Source organism: Eriocheir sinensis, chromosome 19, assembly GCF_024679095.1.
Source record: "Eriocheir sinensis breed Jianghai 21 chromosome 19, ASM2467909v1, whole genome shotgun sequence".
NCBI classification, from domain to species: Eukaryota; Metazoa; Arthropoda; class Malacostraca; order Decapoda; family Varunidae; genus Eriocheir; species Eriocheir sinensis.
Genome location: NC_066527.1, coordinates 15,282,511 through 15,305,010, shown reverse-complemented (window position 1 = coordinate 15,305,010; position 22,500 = coordinate 15,282,511). Strand labels below are relative to the sequence as shown.

The following is a 22,500-nucleotide window of genomic DNA, read 5'->3' as shown; positions in this document are numbered from 1 at the left end:
CCGTTTAAACTCTCCACTCACTAAAGAAAAAAAAATCTCCTACCATTTCATCTCTGCGGCGCTAGATTAACGTTCCCCTAACCACGCATATATCAAGGCTTCCCGTTTTAACCTCTGCTGCCTCCTCTCGCCCCCAGGCTCCCCCCGCAGCGTGGAGTTCTTCCTCGACACCATGACCACCTACCAAACCATCCAGGGTTGGGGCGGCGCCTTCACCGACTCCGCCGCCTTCAACATCCTCAGCCTCTCGCCCGACGCCCAGGACAACCTTCTGCGGTGAGGAGCGGGAGGGGAAGGGAGGGAAGGAGTGGGGGAATGAGAGAGAGGAAGAGGAGAGAGCGCGAGAGGAGAGGATGATGATGAAAGGGATGAGAGAGAGAGAGAGAGAGAGAGAGAGAGAGTTTCTGAATATCAAGCGACAGGCAAAATCCATCATACTGCCTCCTCCTCCTCCTCTTCTTCCTCCTCCTCCTCTTCCTTCTCCTCCTCCTCCTCCTCCTCCTCCTCCTCTCATCTTAGTCTTCTCCTCCTCTTTGATACCTATAATGAAGATAAGTTAATTAATGATGGAGATAACCGATTTACCTGTCTTCTTCTTCCTCCTCCTTCCTCCTCTCTTCATAATCTCTTCGTTTTGTCTCGTTCGTTCATCTATTCGTCTTACTCCTTATCATTCTCTCCCATATCATCTTCCTGCTTCCCTCTTCTTCCTCTTCTTTTTTTCTTCTTCTTTCTCTATCTTCTTTATTCCTACTATTTTTTCCCTTTTATTTCTTTTACTTTCCATTATCTTCGCATTTACTTCAATATCACCTCTCTTCTCTTCTCCTTTATCTCTTCCTTCCTTTATCTCTTTCTTCCTTTCTCATTTTCCAGTCCTTAATGAATAACCCAATTAATTCTTCCTCCTTATCCCTTTCCTTCTGTTCCTATATTCCTTAACCGATTTCCTCTTTTATAATATCCTCCTCGTCTCCCTCCTTCTCTTATCTCCTGCATATATTTCTCCTCCTTAACATATTTCTCCTCTCACTCCTTCTTCCTCTCTCTTCTCCCTCTTTCTCCTTCTTCCTCTCTCTTCTTTCTCTTCCTACTTCCTACATGCCCCATACCCCACCTACATTCCCCCTTCTCCTCTAACACTCCTTCCCAACTATTTTTTCTCCATTCCCACCTTCCTCTACAACCGAGAGAGCCCGGGTTCGATTCCTGGGCGGAGTGGAAAAATTTGGGCGGCTTTTCCGATACAGTATGCCCCTGTCCACCCAGCAATGAATGGGTACCAGGTATTCATCGGGGGTTGTGTCCCGTCTCCTGGGATCTATTTGTTCCCTTCACCTATAATTCCTTCCCCTTCTGTCTCTCTCCGGCTTATGACCACGGATGTTGCGCCGACTGAACGAAACTTTCCAAAACTTTCCCACCTTCCTCTTCTCTTCCCTAACTATTTTTCCCCTTCCTCCCTTCACCCATTTGTATTGTACTCTCCCCCCAGGTCATAATTCACCCCTGTGGCTCATAAATACAAGACGCCTCACTCCACCCGTTCTATTCCTCTCTTCCTCCTCCACCGCTTACGATCTCTAACCCTCTCCCTTCTCCCCCCTTTCCCCCAGGTCCTATTACTCCCCCGAGGGTCTGGAGTACAACCTGGGGCGCATCAACATGGGGGGCTGCGACTTCTCGTGGCGCACCTACACCTATGTGGACACACCGAATGACACGGCGCTGGACACTTTCGCCCTGGAACCCGAGGACCTGGAGTACAAGGTGTGTGTGTCTGTGTGTGTGTGTGTGTGTGTTTGCAGTAGAGGAAGTAGTTTAAGGGCAAAAATAAATAGAAAAAAAACAAATAAAAAGTACATCATTCTCTGCTCCTGTAAGAAAGAATGCAGAGATGTTGTTGTTGTTGTTGTTGTCGGTGGTGGTGGTGGTGGTACGGAAGTAGGTCAAGTTGTTGTTGTTGTTGTTGGTGGTGGTGGTTTTGGTTGTGTCATTACTATTACTATCAGTATTAGTTTCATTACTGTTGCGTCTACTACTACTACTACTACGATTACTACCACGACTACGATTACTTCAACTTTTTATTCTTTCATTTTATTCATTTATTCCATTTCTTTACGTTTCATCTATGGCTGGGGAAGGCTTTCTTGGTGGTCGACCCGGCCCATTGTAGCACAGGCGAGTGTTTGTGTTACTATCTCGAGGAGGAGGAGGAGGAGGAGGAGGAGGAGGAGGAGGAGGAGGATTTCGAATTCTTCCACAACACGTAAAGTTCAAGTGTGCGGAAATTATAGACAATAACACACACACACACACACACACACACACACACACACACACACACACACACACACACACACACGACAACGTTGCTTCCTCTTGTATTTCTGCAGAACATACATTCTCTCTCTCTCTCTCTCTCTCTCTCTCTCTCTCTCTCTCTCTCTCTCTCTCTCTCTCTCTCTCTCTCTCTCTCTCTCTCTCTCTCTCTCTCTCTCTCTCTCTCTCTCTCTCTCTCACGCTTTAAACAGGGTACCCATGATGAGGAATTGATATTGTGTGTGTGTGTGTGTGTGTGTGTGTGTGTGTGTGTGTGTGTTTATCTTTCTTTTATTCTCTCTAATCTCCTTCTCTTATCCCTTCTATCTCCTTATATTCCTCTTCGTGTTTCAAAACCATCTTTATTCATGTTTATTTATGTTTATTTATTTATTTTGTGGTGTTTTTCGTTTTATTCCTTTTTATTCTCTCAAATTTTTCCTATTCTTGATTCTCTTCTTTAAATCTTCCTTGAATTTTGTTGTTTCTCTGATCATTTCTTCGCATTTCTTTGATTTTTTTGCTTATTTTTCTTATTTTTCTCTTTTTTTTCTCTTTTCTCTAATGTACTCCTTTCATATCTTTTTCCTATCCTTTCTTCGCTTTCTTGTATCATCCTTCAATTATGCTTTTCTCTTTAATTCTTTCTCTGCCATTGCTTTTTTCTTGCTTATTTTTCTTATATTTCTCTAATGCATTTTTCTTCCTCATTTTTTTTCGTTTTTTTTTTCTACTCTAATCTATTCCGTGTCAGCTTAGAAGGATTTACACGCGGACGAGAGAGCTTGTAAACTTATGATAAATGTGTTTTAAATGTGTGTGTGTGTGTGTGTGTGTGTGTGTGTGTGTGTGTGTGTGTGTGTGTGTGTGTGTGTGTGTGTTAAGTTTAGGGCTATTCTCTTATTATGTTTCTCTCTTTCTCTATTTATGTATCCATGTATCTATCTATCTATCTATCAATCTGTCTATCTATCTATCTACTTGTATCTCGTATAAGCCTACCGGCCCCTGCAGACTCGTTGTGTTCTAATGTTTCTTTCACCGCGATCAGCTCGTATCGGCCGTGTCAAAAAAACCCTTATAAATATGCTTCCTTCATTCTATTCTTTCTTCCTGTTCTTCTTGCTCTACTAGTCTTTCTTTTGTTTTTCATTTCTCTGTTTCCACACTTCATATATTTGGCTTTGTTATTCTTCTTTTCCTTCCTACTTTTTCATCTTTCTCTATTTTTCTCTTTCTCAGTTTTATTTTCTCTCCTCCTTCTTTTTTCCTGTTCTTCCTACTTCACTTTTCTCTCCCTTTTGGTTTTCATTTATCTGTTTTCATACTTCAAATATTTGCTTTCGTCTCCTTTTCCTGCCTACTTTTGTTTCTCTTCCTCTATTTCTCCAATGATTCCTTTCCTTATTCTCTTCTCTCTTTTCTCCTTCTTTCAAAATTTTCTTCTTTGTATGTTTTTTAAATGACTGATTCTCTCCTGTATTTCTCTTCTTTCTTTTCTCCCCCTTTCGAATTTCTCTTTGTTGCTTCTTTCTCCCTTCCTCCGTCCCTTGTTACTAAGCTACTCGTATTGTTAAATGGATCTGACTGCCTTTCTGTCTGTGTCTGTCTATGTGTCTGTCTGTCTGTGTGTGTGTGTCTCTGTCTGTCTGTCTGTCTGTCTGTGTGTGTGTGTGTGTCTGTCTGTCTGTCTGTCTGTCTGTGTCTGTGTCTGTCTGTGTCTGTCTGTCTGTCTGTCTGTCTGTCTGTCTGCCTGCCTGCCTGCCTGCCTGTCTGTCTGTCTGTCTGTCTGTCTGTCTGTGTCTGTCTCTCTGTTATTGCTCCTCCTCCAGCAATTATCCTCACCCTTGGCCGTTCATGTTCCTCTAATTACCATGTCCTCCGTTTTCTTTATATCAATTGTCAGTCCCCTCCTCTCTCTCTTTCTCTCTCTCGCTTGCCTTAATCATCATCATCATCAGCCCGAGTAGCTTCTCAGGGACTCTACAATATCGCGGGGTCACCCTCATAATATCGTGTTGTTGGCGGGTTCTTCCCCCACGGTCACTCCACTCGGCTCATGAATATACCTCGTGATCATTGTACTGTAGTAATGAAACAAATCTGGGAGTATAACACTGACAGTCCGTATTGGTTATTAGGTCACAACGGGGACGCCTTACTCTTTGTTTATCAGCTTTTTATTGTCTCAGTCTTGCCTACCGCATCGCCGTGTGTATAAATGCCCATTTTAAGACCAGAAGCCGAAATAACCGCACTTTCAGAAATAATACCCATCTAGTAGGAGGAGGTAGGAAGACACCTACCGAACGAGCGTGAGCTACTCCCGGTGAGGATATATGGGAAGCGAGGAGGGTGCTGAAGCCCTTCAAAGACCCTTCCCATGTCCTCGTTATCCGTTTCCCTTTTGTCTCATCAACACCAGAGAGTAGTTCAGCATGCTCTCTAAAGACAGATCCTCTCTCTTTCTACACCACACTACATTCACACAACATACACCTTTTCCCAAAATTAAAAATTAAAAATGGCGCACAATAACACTGCCTCGGAGTCTCTGCCTGGGGGGGGGGAGGGGACCATAAATTCTCCCAGGGAGGACTCCCCTTCTGGCTGCCGACTTGAGAGGTGTCCTGATAACTCCTCGAACCTCCTCCTTATCAATTTCTGCAACATTTGCGGGCTTATATCTAATTTCCATTCTGTGGAACACCATCTCTCCTCCTCTAAACCTCACCTTCTCTTCCTCACCGAAACACAGGTTTCTGAGGCTACTGACAGCAACCTCTACTCTGTTCCCTCCTACTATCTCTATCCTAAATTTCAATCCAAAGCTGGATGTTGCGCCTACGTGCGCAACGACATCACTTGCTCTCGTGCCCACGACCTTGACTCTTCTGAATTTTCCACCATCTGGCTAAGACTTCATTGTCATTCTATTACTAAATACATCTGTGCTGTTTATCTCTCACCTAACTCTACTAACTATGTAAAATTCTTTGACTATTTGAACTCTAAAGTGGAGCACATCTTGACTCACTCTTCCTTCGCTGAAATCTCCATCTTGGGAGATTTCAATGTTCACCACCAGCTTTTGGCTTTCATCCTCTTTCACTGACCAGCCTGGTGAACAAGCCTACAACTTTGCTCTCCTCAACGATCTAGAGCAGTTGGTTCAGCACCCTACACGTATTCCCGACCGTCTTGGAGACAGGCCCAACATACTAGACCTCTTCCTTACCTCTAACCCTTCTGCTTACTCTGTCAAACTGTTCTCTCCGTTGGGCTCCTCCGATCACAACCTTATTTCTGTATCCTATCCTATCGCTCCTGTTCGTCCTCTGGATCCACCGAAGAGGCGATGCTTCTGGCATTTTGCTTCAGCTCGGTGGGACGACCTAAGGATGTACTTTTCCGACTTTCCGTGGAAAGATTACTGCTTCCAGGAGAGAGACCCCTCTGTGTGTGCCCAGCACATAACAGAGGTGATTGTCTCTGGGATGGAGGCATACATTCCACGTTCTTTCTCTACTCCTCATGCTAAAAAGCCTTGGTTTAATCACGCTTGTTCTCGTGCTATTAAAGATAGAGAGGCAGCTCACAAAAGGTTCCAGGGCCTTCGCACCCCTACTAACCATGAACTTTACATTTCAGCCCGGAATCGTGCCAAATCTATTCTCCGACTAACCAAAACCTCTTTCATCAACAGAAAATGTCAACACCTTGCTTCTTCTAATTCTTCCCGTGACTTCTGGCACCTAGCCAAAAATATCTCTACCAATTTCACTTTTTCCTTTTTCCCTCCTCTCCTTAACCCTGACGGGAGCACTGCCGTGTCATCTAACTCTAAGGCTGAACTCTTCTCTCAAACTTTCTGTAAGAACTCCACCCTGGACGAATCTGGGCATATTCCGCCTACTCATCCCCCCTTTGACTCCTTTATGCCTGTTATTAAGATTCTTCCTAATGATGTTTTCTATGCCCTCTCTGGCCTCAACTCTCAGAAGGCTTATGGACCTGATGGAGTGCCTCCTATTGTCCTTAAAAACTGTGCTTCCGTGCTGACACCCTGCCTGGTCAAACTCTTTCGTCTCTGCCTATCAACATCTACCTTTCTTTCCTGCTGGAAGTATGCCTTTGTACAGCCTGTGCCTAAGAAGGGTGACCGTTCCAATCCCTCAAACTACCGCCCTATAGCTTTACTTTCCTGTCTATTTAAAGCTTTTGAATCAATCCTTAACCGGAAGACTCAAAAACACCTTTCCACTTCTAACCTTCTATCTGATCGCCAGTACGGGATCCGCAAGGGGCGTTCTACAGGCGATCTTCTTGCTCTCTTAACTGACTCTTGGTCATCCTCTCTAAGCTGTTTCGGTGAAACTTTCTCATTTGCGCTAGACATATCGAAAGCCTTCGATAGAGTGTGGCACAAGTCTTTGCTTTCTAAGCTGCCCTCTTTCGGATTCTATCCCTCTCTCTGTTCCTTTATCTCCAGTTTCCTTTCCGGCCGTTCTATCTCTGCGGTGGTAGACGGTCACTGTTCTTCCCCTAAACCTGTCAACAGTGGTGTTCCACAGGGCTCTGTCCTATCACCCACTCTCTTCTTGTTATTCATCAATGATCTTCTTTCCATAACAAACTGTCCTGTTCACTCATACGCTGACGACTCCACTCTGCATTACTCAACTTCTTTCAATAAAAGACCCTCTCAACAGGAAGTACACGACTCCAGAATGGAGGCTGCAGAACGCTTAACCTCAGACCTTGCTATTATTTCCGATTGGGGTAGAAAGAACCTTGTGTCCTTCAATGCCTCAAAAACTCAATTTCTTCACCTATCAGCTCGACACAATCTTCCAAACACCTATCCCCTATTCTTCGACAACACTCCGCTGTCACCTTCTTCAACACTAGATATCCTCGGTCTATCCTTAACTCAAAATCTCAACTGGAAATTTCATATCTCCTCTCTCGCTAAATCAGCTTCCTCGAGGCTGGGCGTTCTGTATCGTCTCCGACAGTTCTTCTCCCCCGCACAGTTGCTATCCATATACAGGGGCCTTGTCCGCCCTCGTATGGAGTATGTATCTCACGCGTGGGGGGGCTCCACTCACACAGCTCTTCTGGACAGAGTGGAGTCTAAGGCTCTTCGTCTCATCAGCTCTCCTCCTCCTACTGATAGTCTTCTACCTCTTAAATTCCGCCGCAATGTTGCCTCTCTTTCTATCTTCTATCGCTATTTTCACGCTGACTGCTCTTCTGAACTTGCTAACTGCATGCCTCCCCCCCTCCCGCGGCCCCGCTGCACACGACTTTCTACTCATGCTCATCCTTATACTGTCTAAACCCCTTATGCAAGAGTTAACCAGCATCTTCACTCTTTCATCCCTCACGCTGGTAAACTCTGGAACAATCTTTCTTCATCTGTATTTCCTCCTGCCTACGACTTGAACTCTTTCAGGAGGAGGGTATCAGGACACCTCTCCTCCCGAAATTGACCTTTCTTTCGGCCACCTCTTTTGATTCTTTTTTTAGGAGCAGCGAGTAGCGGGCTTTTTTTTTTATTATTGTTTCATTTTTTTTTTGTGCCCTTGAGCTGTCTTCTTTGTTGTAAAAAAACAACATCAAATCATATTATATTAGAGATGAAAACCAAAACACAGCCTTCAACATCCATTTCCATCTCTGCCTTATCTTCCTCATCTCCAAATTCCCCTACACCCCCAGCATCCATATCCTCCACCTTCAACTTATCTCTCTTCAACTGCTTACCTTTTCTCTATCTCCCTTATCTCCAAACTCTCCCCAGCCTCCAGCTTCCATCTCCTTCACCTTCACATCATCTCCCTCATCTCCAGACTCTTTCCCCATTCCCAGCCTCCAGCATCCATCTCCTCCACCTTCACATCATCTCCCTCATCTCCAAACTCTCCCCCTTCCAGCATCCACCATCTTCCTTTCTCCCTTCAACTCTTCCACCTCTACCTCATCTCCCTCATCTCCATCCTCCCTACCCCCCAGCATCTACCACCTACCATCCTCCTCATCTCCCTTCTCCTGCTTCTCCTGTCTTCATCTCCCTCATCTCTAACTTTTCCCTCCAACCTCCAGCATCTCCTACCTACCATCTTCCTCACCTCCTTCATCTCCAACCTTACCCTGTCCCCTCCAGCATCCACCATCTTCCTTTCTCCCTTCAACTCTTCCACCTCTACCTCATCTCCCTCATCTCCATCCTCCCCTCCAACCACCAGCATTTACTACCAACCATCTTCCTCATCTTCATTTCCAACCTTACCCCCCCCCCCCCCTCCAGCATCCACCATTCTCCTCATCTCCCTTCAGCTGGTTCCCCTGTCTTCATTTTCGTCATGGCGGCCCTCATCTCCCCTTCATTACGTTAGGGTCATCATCGCTCTTAATACCCGCTCTGTCTGCTCTTTCGTCTGTAAATAATGCCTTCAGATATTCGCTCTTGCTTTCTCTCTTTCTCCTTGACTTCCCTGCCTCCTCCTCCTCCTCCTCCTCCTCCATACATATGCTGCACTGTCCCGACCTAATATCGCTGTGTTTTCTCTCTCCTGTTTCTCTCCTTTCTCTCTCTCTCTCTCTCTCTCTCTCTCTCTCTCTCTCTCTCTCTCTCTCTCTCTCTCTCTCTCTCTCTCTCTCTCTCTCTCTCTCTCTCTCTCTCTCTCTCTCTCTCTCTCTCTCTCTCTCTCTCTCTCTCTCTCTCTCTCTCTCTCTCTCTCTCTCTCAGCATCAGTTCTCTTTTCTCTTCTCCTTTCCTCTCTTCTCTTGACTTTTCTTCTCTTCTCTTCTTATATCTTCCCTTTTCTCTTTTTTCTCCTTCTCTATTCTTCTCTTTTCTTCTAATATATTTTTTTCTCTTTTCTTCCCTTCCCTTCCTTTTCCTTCACTTCCCTTTCCTTCCCTTTCCTTTCCTTCCCTTTCCTTCCCTTTCCTTCCCTTCCCTTCCCTTCCCTTCCCTTCCCTTCCCTTCCCTTCCCTTCCCTTCTCTTCTCTTCTTCATATGCTTCATCTCTTGATCATCTTTCGTCTGTATATATATGTATAGTTTTAGATTATTGTGTTCTTTTAATTCCTCTCCTCTTCCTTCTCCCTTTACCTTGTGTTCTTCCTACTGATTTTTTATTTTTTTTACTAATCATAAAAATATTTCCCTTGATAATTTTCCTTACCTTTCCCCTCCTCTTCCTTTTTCCACCTCGCTCTTCTCTCGACACATTTTCCCCTCGAATTTTTTTTCTCCTCCTCCCTTCCCCTTGTCTAACTTTACACACACCCACTCTCGCCTCTTTCATCCTTCGTATTCCTCCTCCTCCTCCTCCTCTTCCCTTCCCTTCCCTTCCTCACCGTTTCATTCCTCAACTTTCCTCCCCTTCCTTCCTTCCTTTCACGACATTCCTCTCACGTCACATATTTTGTTTCTCTCTCTCTCTCTCTCTCTCTCTCTCTCTCTCTCTCTCTCTCTCTCTCTCTCTCTCTCTCTCTCTCTCTCTCTCTCTCTCTCTCTCTCTCTCTCTCTCTCTCTCTCTCTTTCCTCTTGTTTCTGCTTCTCTTCACTTGCTCTTCACTTTTGCAACTTCACCCAATTGTCTGTCTGTCTGTCTGTCTTTCGCTTCAGTTTGTTTCCACTTTTACTGTTTCACTCCATTTTCGCCTCTATGTTTTTGTGTTTTTGTCTGTATCTTTTTTATTTTTTTTTTATTTAAATATAATATTTCTACAAAAAGGAGGCTCAAAATTACACTTTTTTGGTATAACTATTTTAAGAGCCTGTGTATGGGACAAAATTAATTGTCGACTGTTGACACATACAAACATACAAACACAAAAATACGAAAAAGAAAGAAAAACATGTTAAAACAATTTGGAATATTGTTAGTTTGTCACTTTATATTTGTACCACTAGCGCACTTGAGTATCCCTCACGCCACCTGTGAGCGGCCAGTTTCACCTGCTGCGTGTTCATGTTCTCCACTTGGGGAGTGGCTGCCGTGAACATGTTCCACAGGCGTGTGGTCCTGGCTGTATATGTGCGCTGGTGCTGCCTGGAGTGTGATCGAGGCACCTCCACAAGCTGTTCACTGGAGAGTGCAGTCCGTGTGAGCCTCTGGGCAGCGCGTGGAGGAAACCTCAGGCTGCTGAGGTGGGGAACCCCCTGCACCTGGGCTTTGTGGCACACCACCAGTGCTGAGACATCACGGCGGTGCTCCAGCGACGTCACAGTGGCAAATGACTCCTCCAGGTGCTCGCTGGCCTCCACCAGACGCAGTGCTCGTCGCTGCAGTGCGTCGAGGCTCTGCATGTGGGTGGCAGCACTCGCCATCCAGCACAGGGCACCGTACTCCAGATACGGTCGTATCTGTGCCTTGAAGAGAGTGAGGATGCCCCGTGGGTCGAGGGATCCCGCTACTCTTCGCAGGGCAGAGACTCGCAGGGAGGCCTGGCGGGCAACACTCTCTCTCTCTCTCTCTCTCTCTCTCTCTCTCTCTCTCTCTCTCTCTCTCTCTCTCTCTCTCTCAACCTGTCCACCTGTGTTAAATCCCCCAATTATTCACCTTTCCTCCTCTCCCTCCTCCCCATTTTTCCCTCTCTTTCTCCTCTCCTTTCCCCTCCTCCCCTCCATTTCTCACCTTTCCTCTCCTCTTAATTTTTTACGTCTATTATTTCTACCTTAATTCCACTCTAGCGTCCCTTCCTCACTTTTCCCACCTTATTTATTTATCTTAATCTCCGCATAATGTATCTCCTCCAGCCTTTCATCCCATATTCCAGCATCACATCCTCTTATCTCCTCATCTCACACCTCCTCTCCTCCTCCTCCTTCAGATACCCGTGGTGAAGCGTGCCCAGGCCATGTCCACGCGGCCCATCAATCTGTTCGCCTCTCCCTGGACTGCCCCGCCCTGGATGAAGACGAACAACGACTATATCGGCTACGGACAGCTGCGCCCGGAGATGTACCAACCTTGGGCGGACTACTTCGTCAGGTGAGGGGGCGAGGGAGGCTGTGGAGGGGGGGATGGGGGAAGGAGAAGGAAAGGATGAGAAGAAAGAGGAGGAAAGAGAGAGAAGAGAGAGAGAAGAGAGAGAGTTAAGGGAAGGGGAAGAAGATGATGCAATAAAAAAAAGTGGTAATTTCCGCTGCTTGTAAAAACTTTCCCTCATTTCCGTGCGTGAGAAAGTTTTATATATCCTGAAGTGAAGAGTAGAAGGCGTTGTTGTTGTTGTTGTTGTTGTTGTTGTTGTTGTTTTCTCTCTCTCTCTCTCTCTCTCTCTCTCTCTCTCTCTCTCTCTCTCTCTCTCTCTCTCTCCTTTCTTTCCGTCCTCTTTCTGTCTTGCTCTTTTCATTTCTTCTTTACATTCCTTCTTCCTTTCCTCCCTTTCTTTCCTCCTTCACCTTCTTTCTTTCCTCCTCTTCTTTTCCTTGCTTTTTTTTCTTATCATTCTTATTGTTCCTTGTTTTGCTGTTTTATTTAATTGTTTTTTTCTTCTACTTTCCTTTTCATATTCTTCTTGTTGTTTTTTCTTGTTCTCGTGTGTTTTATTTCGCTGCATCTGTCTGTGAGCTTTGTTTGTTTGTTTATTTGTTTTCTCTCACCTTCTTTCTCAACCTATTTATTTTTTTGTTTTCCTTTCTTCCCTTAACTTTCTCCCGCACACCTTTCTTCCTCCCGCCTCAGGTTCCTGGACGAGTACAAGGCGCAGGGCATCAACTTCTGGGGCCTCACCACGCAGAACGAGCCGCTGGACGGGTGAGTGGCTGATACACAGAGAGAGAGAGAGAGAGAGATGGATAGAAAGGTAGATAGGTAGAAAGACAGATAGATAGATAGAAATAGATATATAGGTAGCTAGATAAATAGATAGTTTGATAAATTGAAAGGAAAAATAATAAAATAGAAAGGTGGATATATAGATAAAGACAGATAGCAAGATAGATAAGTTGATAAAGTAATAGATATGGAGATAGATAGATTGAGAGAGAGAGAGAGAGAGAGAGAGAGAATAGCATAGTTAAAAAAAATCTAGTACATCAAAATTTGCTTCAGTTTATTATTTTCCGTGTGTCTGTCTATGTGTGTGTGTGTGTGTGTGTGTGTGTGTGTGTGTGTGTGTGTGTGTTCCTCTCGCTTCCTGTGTGGGTAATAGTTTGCTGTCATTTTTCCGAACCTCCAAAAATTTGAACCGAATGGAAACAAAATAATGGATTTACCTTTTCCATATTTTTCTTTTTCCTTTTTTTCATTTTCACGTTTTCCCTTTTCTTTCTCATTGTTGCAGCATTAATCCTTTTCTTTTCTCCTTTCTCCTTCCTTTATTTTTGTGTCTAATCTTTTATCTGCTATTTTCTCTGCTTTTCCCTTCTCCATTCCTATTTTTTCATTTGTTTTTTGTTTTTTTATCCTTTCAGCCTTTTTTTACCTCTCATCTGAACTGAATGGAAAAAATGATGAATGAATGTAACTTTTCTGTATATGTCTTTTTCCTGTTTTTTTCTGCCTCTTTTCTTTTTTCCTATTGCTTAAGTAAAAAAAGAAATCGCTCATATCCTTATTTCCTTCTCTCCTTCCTTCCTTCATTCCTTCCTTTCTTGCCCTTCCTTCCTTCCTTCTTTTCTTGTCCCTCCTTCCTTCCTTCCTTCCTTTTTTTCTTGCCCTTTCCTTCTTCCTTCCCCTCTTCCTTCCTTCCTTCCTTCCTTCCTTTCCCTCTTTCTTCCTTCCTTCCTTCCTTCCTCCTTTCGTTTCTTCCTTCCTTCCTTCCTTCTCGTCTTTTATCTTCCATTTCTTTCTCTTCCCTCTTTCTCATTTCTCATTTCTTGTTTCCCATACTTCCTAATCTCTTTCTCCCCTCCTTTTCTTTCCTCTCCTTTCTCTTTCCTTTTCTCTTTTATCCAATCTCTTTTTTACCCTTTTCCTTTCTCTATTTTCATCCTTTCTTCTATTTTCCTTTTTTTCTCCTTTTTATCAGCCTCTTTTTTTGTTTTATTTTTTCTTGCTATTTTTTCTCTTCTCTCCTCTTCGTGTTTTTCCTCTCCTTTCCTCTCCTCATTCCTCTTCTTCCTTCTTTATTATCTCTCCTTTATATCTCCTCCTCCTCCGTTTATTGCATTACCCTTATCTTTCGTCTTCCTTCTTCTTCTTCTCCTCTTCTTCCTCTTTTCTCCTTCCCTTCCACAAACACCTGTCTTTCCTCATTCTCTTCTTCCTCCTTCTCCTTCATCTATTTTTTCTGCCTTTATACTCTCTCTCTCTCTCTCTCTCTCTCTCTCTCTCTCTCTCTCTCTCTCTCTCTCTCTCTCTCTCTCTCTCTCTCTCTCTCTCTCTCTCTCTCTCTCTCTCTCTCTCTCTCTCTCTCTCTCTCTCTCTCTCTCTCTCATCACCTCCATTTTTACCTCCTCTTCCTTTGATCCCCTCTCAGTTTCCTCCCCTCTCTTCTCATCTATCTTCTCTTCTCTTCTCCTCTCCTTACCTTTCCTCTCTTCTCTTCTTTTCTCTTCCCTTTTCTTTTATTCCCTTCTCTTCTCTCCCCTTCTCTTCTCTTCTCCTCTCTTCTCCTTCTCGTTCTTCATCTCCTCTGAACACTATCTCTTTCTATCTTCTTTTTTTCACTCTCCTCATCTTTATCACCTCCTCCTTCTTCCTTTCTTCACCTTCTTCAGCGTCCTTCCTATCCACTCATTCATCACCTCTCACCAGTCCATTATCAAAACTATACCTCCGTGCCCTCCTCTTCTCTCTCTCTCTCTCTCTCTCTCTCTCTCTCTCTCTCTCTCTCTCTCTCTCTCTCTCTCTCTCTCTCTCTCTCTCTCTCTCTCTCTCTCTCTCTCTCTCTCTCTCCTCTGTGGTACACCCCCATGCCCTTCTCTTTCAACAAGGACATTGGTGGTTAGGTTAGGTTAAGTTAGGTTTGGATGGTTTTGTGTTGGTTAGCTTTGGTTAGATTTGGTTAGGTAAGGTTTATTGATGTCAGGTTAGGCTTCTCGTTTTTCTCTTTTCTTTTCTTTTCTTCTCCTCCCTTCTCTTCTCCTCTCCTCCCCTCTCTTTCCTTCTTCTTTCATCATCTCCTATCAACACTATCTCTTTCTATTTCCTTTCCTTCACTTCACCTTCACTTCACTTCATCTCCATACCTGTACTGACCCTATTCCCATCTACTCACACCTGTACTAACCTCCTCCCCCATTTTTCCTATCAACACTATCGCTTTCTATTTCCTTTCCTACACTTCACCTTCACTTCACTTTCACCTCACCTCCATACCTGTACTGACACCATTCTCAACTACTCACACCTGTACTAACCCCGTCCCCCCTCTTCTCCCCCCCCCCTCTCACAGGTACGTTCCCAACTTCTCCTTCAACTGCATGGGCTGGACGGCGGAAGAGCAGCGCTTGTGGGTGGGGTCGAACCTTGGCCCAGCACTCCGCGACGCCGCTTACGACCACCTGAAGCTGATGATTATGGATGACCAGCGCATCAACCTGCCGAACTGGGCCGTGACGGTGGGTGTGGGGGGGTGGGGGGGAGGGGGAAGGGGGGAGGGGTGCTAGGTGTGATGTGGTGGAGGGTGATAGATGGCAAAGGGGTGGAAGGGAGATGGGTGGAAGAGGGGTGAAGGGGAATATGTTAGAGAGAGAGAGAGATTTACATAAATTTACATAGAAAATCAGACCACACAGACCCCATGGTCCAGACTTGGTGGTCTGTCCTTAAACCTAAGTGATTTTACATTAATCAGAAGACTCCAAAACGTTGCATTTCTACTCTAGTTGATATTAAGTTGAAGGAAGTGACGGTCGAGCTTATTTTTGAAGGAGTCAATCGTGTTACACTGGACCACTGACGGTGGAAGCTTATTCCATTCTCGCACTACAACGTTGGTGAAGAAAAATTTGGTGCAGTCTGAATTTACTTGTCTACATCTGAGTTTTACGCCATTGTTCCTCGTGCGCAAAGTGTCATCGATCATAAACAATGTTGATCTGTCTACATTCGTGAAACCATTAAGTATTTTAAAACATTCGATCAGTTTTCCTCGGAGGCGACGTTTCTCAAGAGAGAACATGTTAAGGGTAGAAAGCCTTTCTTCGTAGGATTTGTTGCGCAAGGAAGGGATCATTTTCGTTGCCCGACGCTGAACACCTTCTAATTTAGCAATATCCTTTGCATGGTGGGGAGACCAAACTGTACCGCATATTCCAAGTGGGGTCTGACTAAACTGTTGTAGAGCGAGTATTACATCTTTATTCTTGAATAAAAAGTTTATTTTAATGAAGCCCAACATTCTGTTCGCTTTATTTGCTGCATCGATGCATTGCTGTGAGAATTTGAGGTTTGACGCGATTTTGATCCCCAAGTCCTTGACGCATTGAAAACTTTTGTGTTTAACGCCGCGCATTTCGTAATCAAACTTTTATTCCTCGTTCCAACTTGAAGGACCTGGCACTTGTCTACGTTAAAGGGCATCTCCCATCTATCCGACCAAGCTGAAATTTTGTGCAAATCCTCTTGGAGGCTTTGCCTGTCTTCGTCAGTGAGAACCGAGTTACCAATCTTTGTGTCGTCTGCAAATTTACTAATGCGGTTATTGAGTCCAACATCCACGTCGTTGATGTAAATAATGAAGAGCACTGGGCCAAGGACCGAGCCCTGAGGACGCCACTAGTGACAGGCGCCCACTCTGAGTTAAATCCGTCGATCACTACTCTTTGTTGTCTGTTGCTCAACCAATTCGCGATCCATTGGTTTACTTGACCGTCAATACCTATTTGCTTTAATTTGTAAAGTAATTTATGATGCGGGACTTTATCAAACGCTTTCTGAAATCAAGATAGACTACGTCCAGTGATTTGGTTACGTCATAAACAGTGAAGAGGTCGTTATAAAAGGTTAATAGGTTTGATAGGCAGGATCTTTTGTTTCGGAAGCCATGTTGTGAGTCCCCAATCAATGAGTGGCTTTCAAGGTAATTCACAATTTTGTCTCTAATTATGCCCTCAAGTAGCTTACCTACAACCGAAGTTAGACTAATGGGCCTGTAATTACCTGGTACTTTTGTCTCCTTTCTTGAAAATCGGTGTCACGTTAGCCTTTTTCCAATCTGAAGGACGATGCCTTGTCGCAAGGACATATTGAATACGGTTGTGAGGGAGGAGAGTATTTCGCTCTTTGTTTCTTTCAGCAGAGTTGGATATACTTTGTCAGGTCCAGGACTTTTATTTGTTTTAAGTGAATGGAGAGCTTTAAGGACTTCATCGGTTGTTATTTCAAATTAGGCAATGCATGCTCGAGATTTACAATAGTACTGGTGTTGGTGGTAGCGAGAGGAAGACTGTTAGTATTAAACACCGAGGAAAAGTAATTGTTTAAGAGGTTTGCAATGTGTTGGCTGTCAGTCACTAGTGCACCGTCGCTGTTTGTTAAAGGTCCAATACCACTTTTGATCGCCTTTCTGTTGTTTATGTAACTGAAGAAAGATTTCGGATTATTTTACAGTTGGCTGCAATATTTTCTTCGTATCTACGCTTTGCCTGACCTACTAGTCTTTTTACTCGTCGCCTGGCATCATTATAAAGTCTAATGTTTTCGGGCGTGCTTTGTTCTTTCTTTAACCTGTAAAACAATTTTCTCTCATTGACTGATTGTTTAATTTCGCTATTAAACCACGGTGGGCTTTTATTAGTGTTAATTCGCTTCTCGCACAAGGGGACGAATGTGTTCTGCTGAGTGAGTAAGTGATTTTCAAAGCTTAGCCAGGCTTCCTCTACGTTGCCGTCATCTGATAGTTGTATTTCTGTTAGTTGTTGTCGGATTTCTACGAAGTTAGCTCTTTGAAATTGGGCACCTTTACTTTATTTTCAGTCACTGATGATTGAGCTTTAATGTCGACGCGCACTAATTTATGATCGCAAGAACCGAGGTGTTCTCCTACCGTGACACTACTGACTATGTTATCTTGGGTTGTTATAACAAGGTCGAGTATATTATTTTGTCGAGTTGGCTCAGAAACCATTTGGCTTAGATAATTTTCTTCTAGAAATTCGATCATTCTATGTGACTCGCCTTCTGTACCTGACAGTGTCGCCCAGTCGATATGGGGGAGGTTAAAGTCTCCTAATATCAGTGAGTCGCTGTTATTAAGTGACTGCCTTAAGACGCTGTACATTTCAAGGTCGTCATCAGTGATTGCCTGGGAGGTCTTTAGGTGACAGATATATTTAAATTGACTTTTGCAATGTTTACTCGCACGCACAAATGTTCAACGTTACTGTTTCCAGGTGTTTTGTCAGTGGGTTGCAAATAGCTTTTGACATAAAGGGCGACGCCACCGCCTCTACGGTTTACACGATCTTTGTTGAAGAGTCTGTAGCCATCTATGTTGTATTCGGAACTTAAATCAATATTTGTGGTGTCGATAAATGTTTCGGTTATTGCAATTATGTCAAAATTTTCTGTTAAAGCAAGACATCTCAGTTCATCAAATTTGTTTCTTAGGCTACGCGCATTGAAACTCAGGATTTTTAAGTGATCTAGAGGCTTGGTAATAGAGGTGGTGGTACTTGCGGGATCACGGTTACGGGTTTGTTGTGATGCACGGCGTCTATTTACACGGGCGGGTGGAGGACGTGGCCGTGACTCGTTTTTGTTCGGATGACACGCACTGCTTCGTTGAGGAGCCTTCCGAGTCTGGCTGCCCCGATGGGAGAAGAGAGAGAGAGAGAGAATTAAGGAAAGGAAAGCGAAGGAAAGGAAACAAGAGAAGAAGAAGAAGGAGAAGAAAGAGGAAGAGAAAGAAAAAAATGGAAAAACTTAAAAAAGAAAAGTAAAGAAACGTTAACGAAAGAGATAAAAGGAAGACGAATGAGAGAAAGAAAGGAAGGGAGGGAGGGAATTGAAGGAAACGAGAGACAGGCAAAGGAAGGGAGGAGGAAGAAGAGAAGAGGGAAGCGGAGAGAGGGAGAGTTTATAGACAATGAAGAGGAGAAAAAAGAGAGGAAGGAGACAGAGAGAGAGAGAGAGAGAGAGAGAGAGAGAGAGAGAGAGAGTGTGTGTGTGTGTGTGTGTGTGTGTTAAGAGAGTGTGACAAGAGAGAGTCAGAGCTAAGTACACTTAAAAGAAGGAGGAAGAGGAAGAGGAGGAGGAGGAGGAGGAGGAAGAGGGGAAGGAGGAAGGAAGGAAGGAGGTAAATGAGACAAATGATGATGTAGGGTGACGAAGTAGGTGAATTGAAGAGTTAAGAGGAGGAGAAAGAGGAGGAAGAAGAGGAGGAGGAGAAGAAAAAGGAGAAACACGAAAACATGAACGAGCAGGCAACAGAAAATCCTCTGGCACATAATAAGACTTTCCTGCTTTAGTACTTTCTTTTACTTTCTAATACATTGTTTTCTATTCGCTTTTATTGCTTATTCTCCTTTTTTTTCTATTTCCTCTCCTCCTGTTCTTCTTTTCTCATTGCCTTTTCTGTCATTCCTTCTTTATTTCCTTTCCTTTCCATTTTTTGTTATTTTCTAGTCAAATCTCAGTCTATTTTTCCCCTACATGTTCCTTCCTTTGTTAATTTCTTCCCACGCTCATTTCTTTCCTTCCTGTGTTTTCCTTCCTGTTCTTTCCTTCCTGTGTTTTCCTTCCTGTTCTTTCCTTCCTGTGTTTTCCTTCCTGTTCTTTCCTTCCTGTGTTTTCCTTCCTGTTCTTTCCTTCCTGTGTTTTCCTTCCTGTTCTTTCCTTCATGTGTTTTCCTTCCTGCTCTTTCCTTCCTGTGTTTTCCTTCCTGCTCTTTCCTTCATGTGTTTTCTTTCCTGCCCTTTCCTTCATGTGTTTTCCTTCCTGCCCTTTCCTTCATGTGTTTTCTTTCCTTCTCTTTCCTTCATGTGTTTTCTTTCCTTCTCTTTCCTTCCTGCGTTTTCCTTCCTGTTCTTTCCTTCCTGCGTTTTCCTTCCTGTTCTTTCCTTCATGTGTTTTCCTTCCTGTCCTTTCCTTCATGTGTTTTCTTTCCTGTTCTTTCCTTCCTGTGTTTTCCTTCCTGTTCTTTCCTTCCTGTGTTTTCCTTCCTGTTCTTTCCTTCCTGTGTTTTCCTTCCTGTTCTTTCCTTCCTGTGTTTTCCTTCCTGTTCTTTCCTTCCTGTGTTTTCCTTCCTGTTCTTTCCTTCCTGTGTTTTCTTTCCTTTTCTTTCCTTCATGTGTTTTCTTTCCTGTCCTTTCCTTCCTGTGTTTTCTTTCCTTTTCTTTCCTTCATGTGTTTTCTTTCCTGTTCTTTCCTTCCTGTGTTTTCTTTCCTTTTCTTTCCTTCATGTGTTTTCCTTCCTGTCCTTTCCTTCCTGTGTTTTCTTTCCTGTTCTTTCCTTCCTGTGTTTTCCTTCCTGTTCTTTCCTTCCTGTGTTTTCTTTCCTTTTCTTTCCTTCATGTGTTTTCTTTCCTTCTCTTTCCTTCATGTGTTTTCTTTCCTGTTTTTTCCTTCATGTGTTTTCTTTCCTTCTCTTTCCTTCATGTGTTTTCTTTCCATTTTTTTCCTTCATGTGTTTTCTTTCCTGTTTTTTCCTTCATGTGTTTTCTTTCCTTCTCTTTCCTTCATGTGTTTTCTTTCCTTCTTTTTTCTTCATGTGTTTTCTTTCCTGTTCTTTCCTTCCTGTGTTTTCTTTCCTTCTCTTTCCTTCCTGTGTTTTCTTTCCTGCTCTTTCCTTCCTGTGTTTTCCTTCCTTCTCTTTCCTTCCTGTGTTTTCTTTCCTTCTCTTTCCTTCCTGTGTTTTCTTTCCTTCTCTTTCCTTCCTGTGTTTTCTTTCCTTCTCTTTCCTTCCTGTGTTTTCTTTCCTGCTCTTTCCTTCCTGTGTTTTCCTTCCTGTTGTTTCCTTCATGTGTTTTCTTTCCTGCCCTTTCCTTCATGTGTTTTCTTTCCTGCCCTTTCCTTCATGTGTTTTCTTTCCTGCCCTTTCCTTCATGTGTTTTCTTTCCTGCCCTTTCCTTCATGTGTTTTCCTTCCTGCCCTTTCCTTCATGTGTTTTCCTTCCTGCCCTTTCCTTCACGTGTTTTCCTTCCTGCCCTTTCCTTCATGTGTTTTCCTTCCTGCCCTTTCCTTCACGTGTTTTCCTTCCTGCCCTTTCCTTCACGTGTTTTCCTTCCTGCCCTTTCCTTCATGTGTTTTCCTTCCTGCCCTTTCCTTCATGTGTTTTCCTTCCTGCCCTTTCCTTCATGTGTTTTCCTTCCTGCCCTTTCCTTCATGTGTTTTCCTTCCTGCCCTTTCCTTCATGTTTTCCTTCCTGCCCTTTCCTTCATGTGTTTTCCTTCCTGCCCTTTCCTTCATGTGTTTTCCTTCCTGCCCTTTCCTTCATGTGTTTTCCTTCCTGCCCTTTCCTTCATGTGTTTTCCTTCCTGCCCTTTCCTTCATGTGTTTTCCTTCCTGCCCTTTCCTTCCTGTGTTTTCCTTCCTGCCCTTTCCTTCATGTGTTTTCCTTCCTGCCCTTTCCTTCATGTGTTTTCTTTCCTTCTCTTCCCTTCATGTGTTTTTTCTTTCCTGCTAGATCTTCCCCCCCTAACCCTCCTTTCTCCCTCTCCCTCCACAGTTTTCCTTGCCCTATCTATCCTGTTTTTCATGTTTTTTTTCTCATTTTCATTCTTTTCCTTATTCCTACATCAAACTTCATTCCTTATCCTTTTTTTTATTTTCCTATTCTATATCCCCTTTTCTTATTTCCATCTATTTCTCCATCTTTTAAGGTCTTCTAACCACTTATCTTTAACCACTCTCTCTATTTCATTCATGTTTTCTTTTCCTGCTAGATCTAACCAGCTAACCCTCCTTTCTCCCTCTCCTTCCAGTCTTTCTTTCCCCTATCTTTCCTATTTTTCATGTTTTTTTTCTCATTTTCATTCTTTTCCTTATTCCTACATCAAACTTTTTTTTTCTCCTATTTTACTCCCCCTTATTTCTATCTCTTTCTCCATCTTTATTGATTTCTTCTAACCACTAACCTTTTACCACACTCGTCTATTTCCTTCACGTCTTCTTTCCCTGCTACATTTTCCCCCCTAGCGGTCCTAACCTTCCTTTTCTCTCTCCTTCACAGGTTCTCAGTGACCCCGAGGCCGCCCAATACGTCTCAGGCATCGCTTTGCACTGGTACATGGACCAATACTACCCCCCCGGCGTGCTGACCGAGACGCACGACCTCTTCCCCGACTACTTCATCCTGGGCACCGAGGCGTGTGAGGGGGACGGGCCGCTTGAGCAGGAGGTCATGCCCGGCTCATGGGAACGCCTGGAGCACTACGCCCACGATATCCTGGTGGTAAGGGAGAGAGGGGAGTGAGGGGAGTGAGGGAGTGCAAGCTTTTTTTTTGAGGGAGAGGAGTAGAGAGAGGGGAAAGGATAGAGAGAGAAGGAGGGGAAGGGAAGAGGGTGGAAAGTGAGAGGATATCAGAGGGAGAGGGAGGAAAGGGGAGGAGAAAAGAGAGGGAGAGAGAGTTTGTGAAGGAGAGGAATTGATAGAGAGAGAGAGAGAGAGAGAGAGAGAGAGAGAGAGAGAGTTTATACCAGATATAACTATCCAAACCTCATTAGTGTATTTCTCTCTCTCTCTCTCTCTCTCATATAATCACCCTTTCTCTCACCCATCTCATTTCCCTTCCTCGTTTCACCTTCCCTTTCCTTACCCCTTACCTCCCCTTCCTTCCTCCCCTTCCTTCCCACCCTTCTCTTAACCCATGCACCCATCACCTATCATCCATTTCTGTCACCCATCACCCATTATATATTATCCATTCATCCATTTTTCTCACCCATCTCCCATCACCCATTTCTCTTGCACATCTTACTATCATTTTCTCTTAACCATTTCTTTCACTCATAACCTAATTCTTTCAACATTTCTTTCACCCATCCCCCATTCACTAATTTCTTTTATCCAGTCACCCATTCCTCTCACTCTCCACCCATCCCTTACTCATCATTCTTTCTCTCACCCATTTCTTTCACCCATCACCTATTTCTCTCACCCATCACCCGTCCCCCATTTCTCCCCCAGGACGTGAACCACTGGGTGACGGGCTGGGTGGACTGGAACCTCGCCTTGGATATGCAGGGGGGACCGAACTGGGCCAATAACTTCGTGGACTCACCCATTCTTGTGGACCAGGTAAGGGCAGGTGTGTGGGGGGGGGAA

The 22,500-nt window shown here is 44.0% G+C and overlaps 1 protein-coding gene across 1 annotated transcript in view; it reads left to right on the top strand.

Annotated features, from left to right (window-relative positions):
- Positions 1–22,500, top strand: part of LOC127000767 (lysosomal acid glucosylceramidase-like) — a 32,410-nt gene that overhangs the window by 5,352 nt on the left and 4,558 nt on the right. The window contains exons 3-9 of the mRNA XM_050864797.1: positions 138–276; positions 1,617–1,770; positions 11,176–11,336; positions 12,030–12,101; positions 14,686–14,851; positions 21,406–21,627; positions 22,363–22,473. Of these exons, the coding sequence (XP_050720754.1) occupies positions 138–276; positions 1,617–1,770; positions 11,176–11,336; positions 12,030–12,101; positions 14,686–14,851; positions 21,406–21,627; positions 22,363–22,473 (1,025 nt within the window). The remainder of the gene's footprint in view (positions 1–137; positions 277–1,616; positions 1,771–11,175; positions 11,337–12,029; positions 12,102–14,685; positions 14,852–21,405; positions 21,628–22,362; positions 22,474–22,500) is intronic.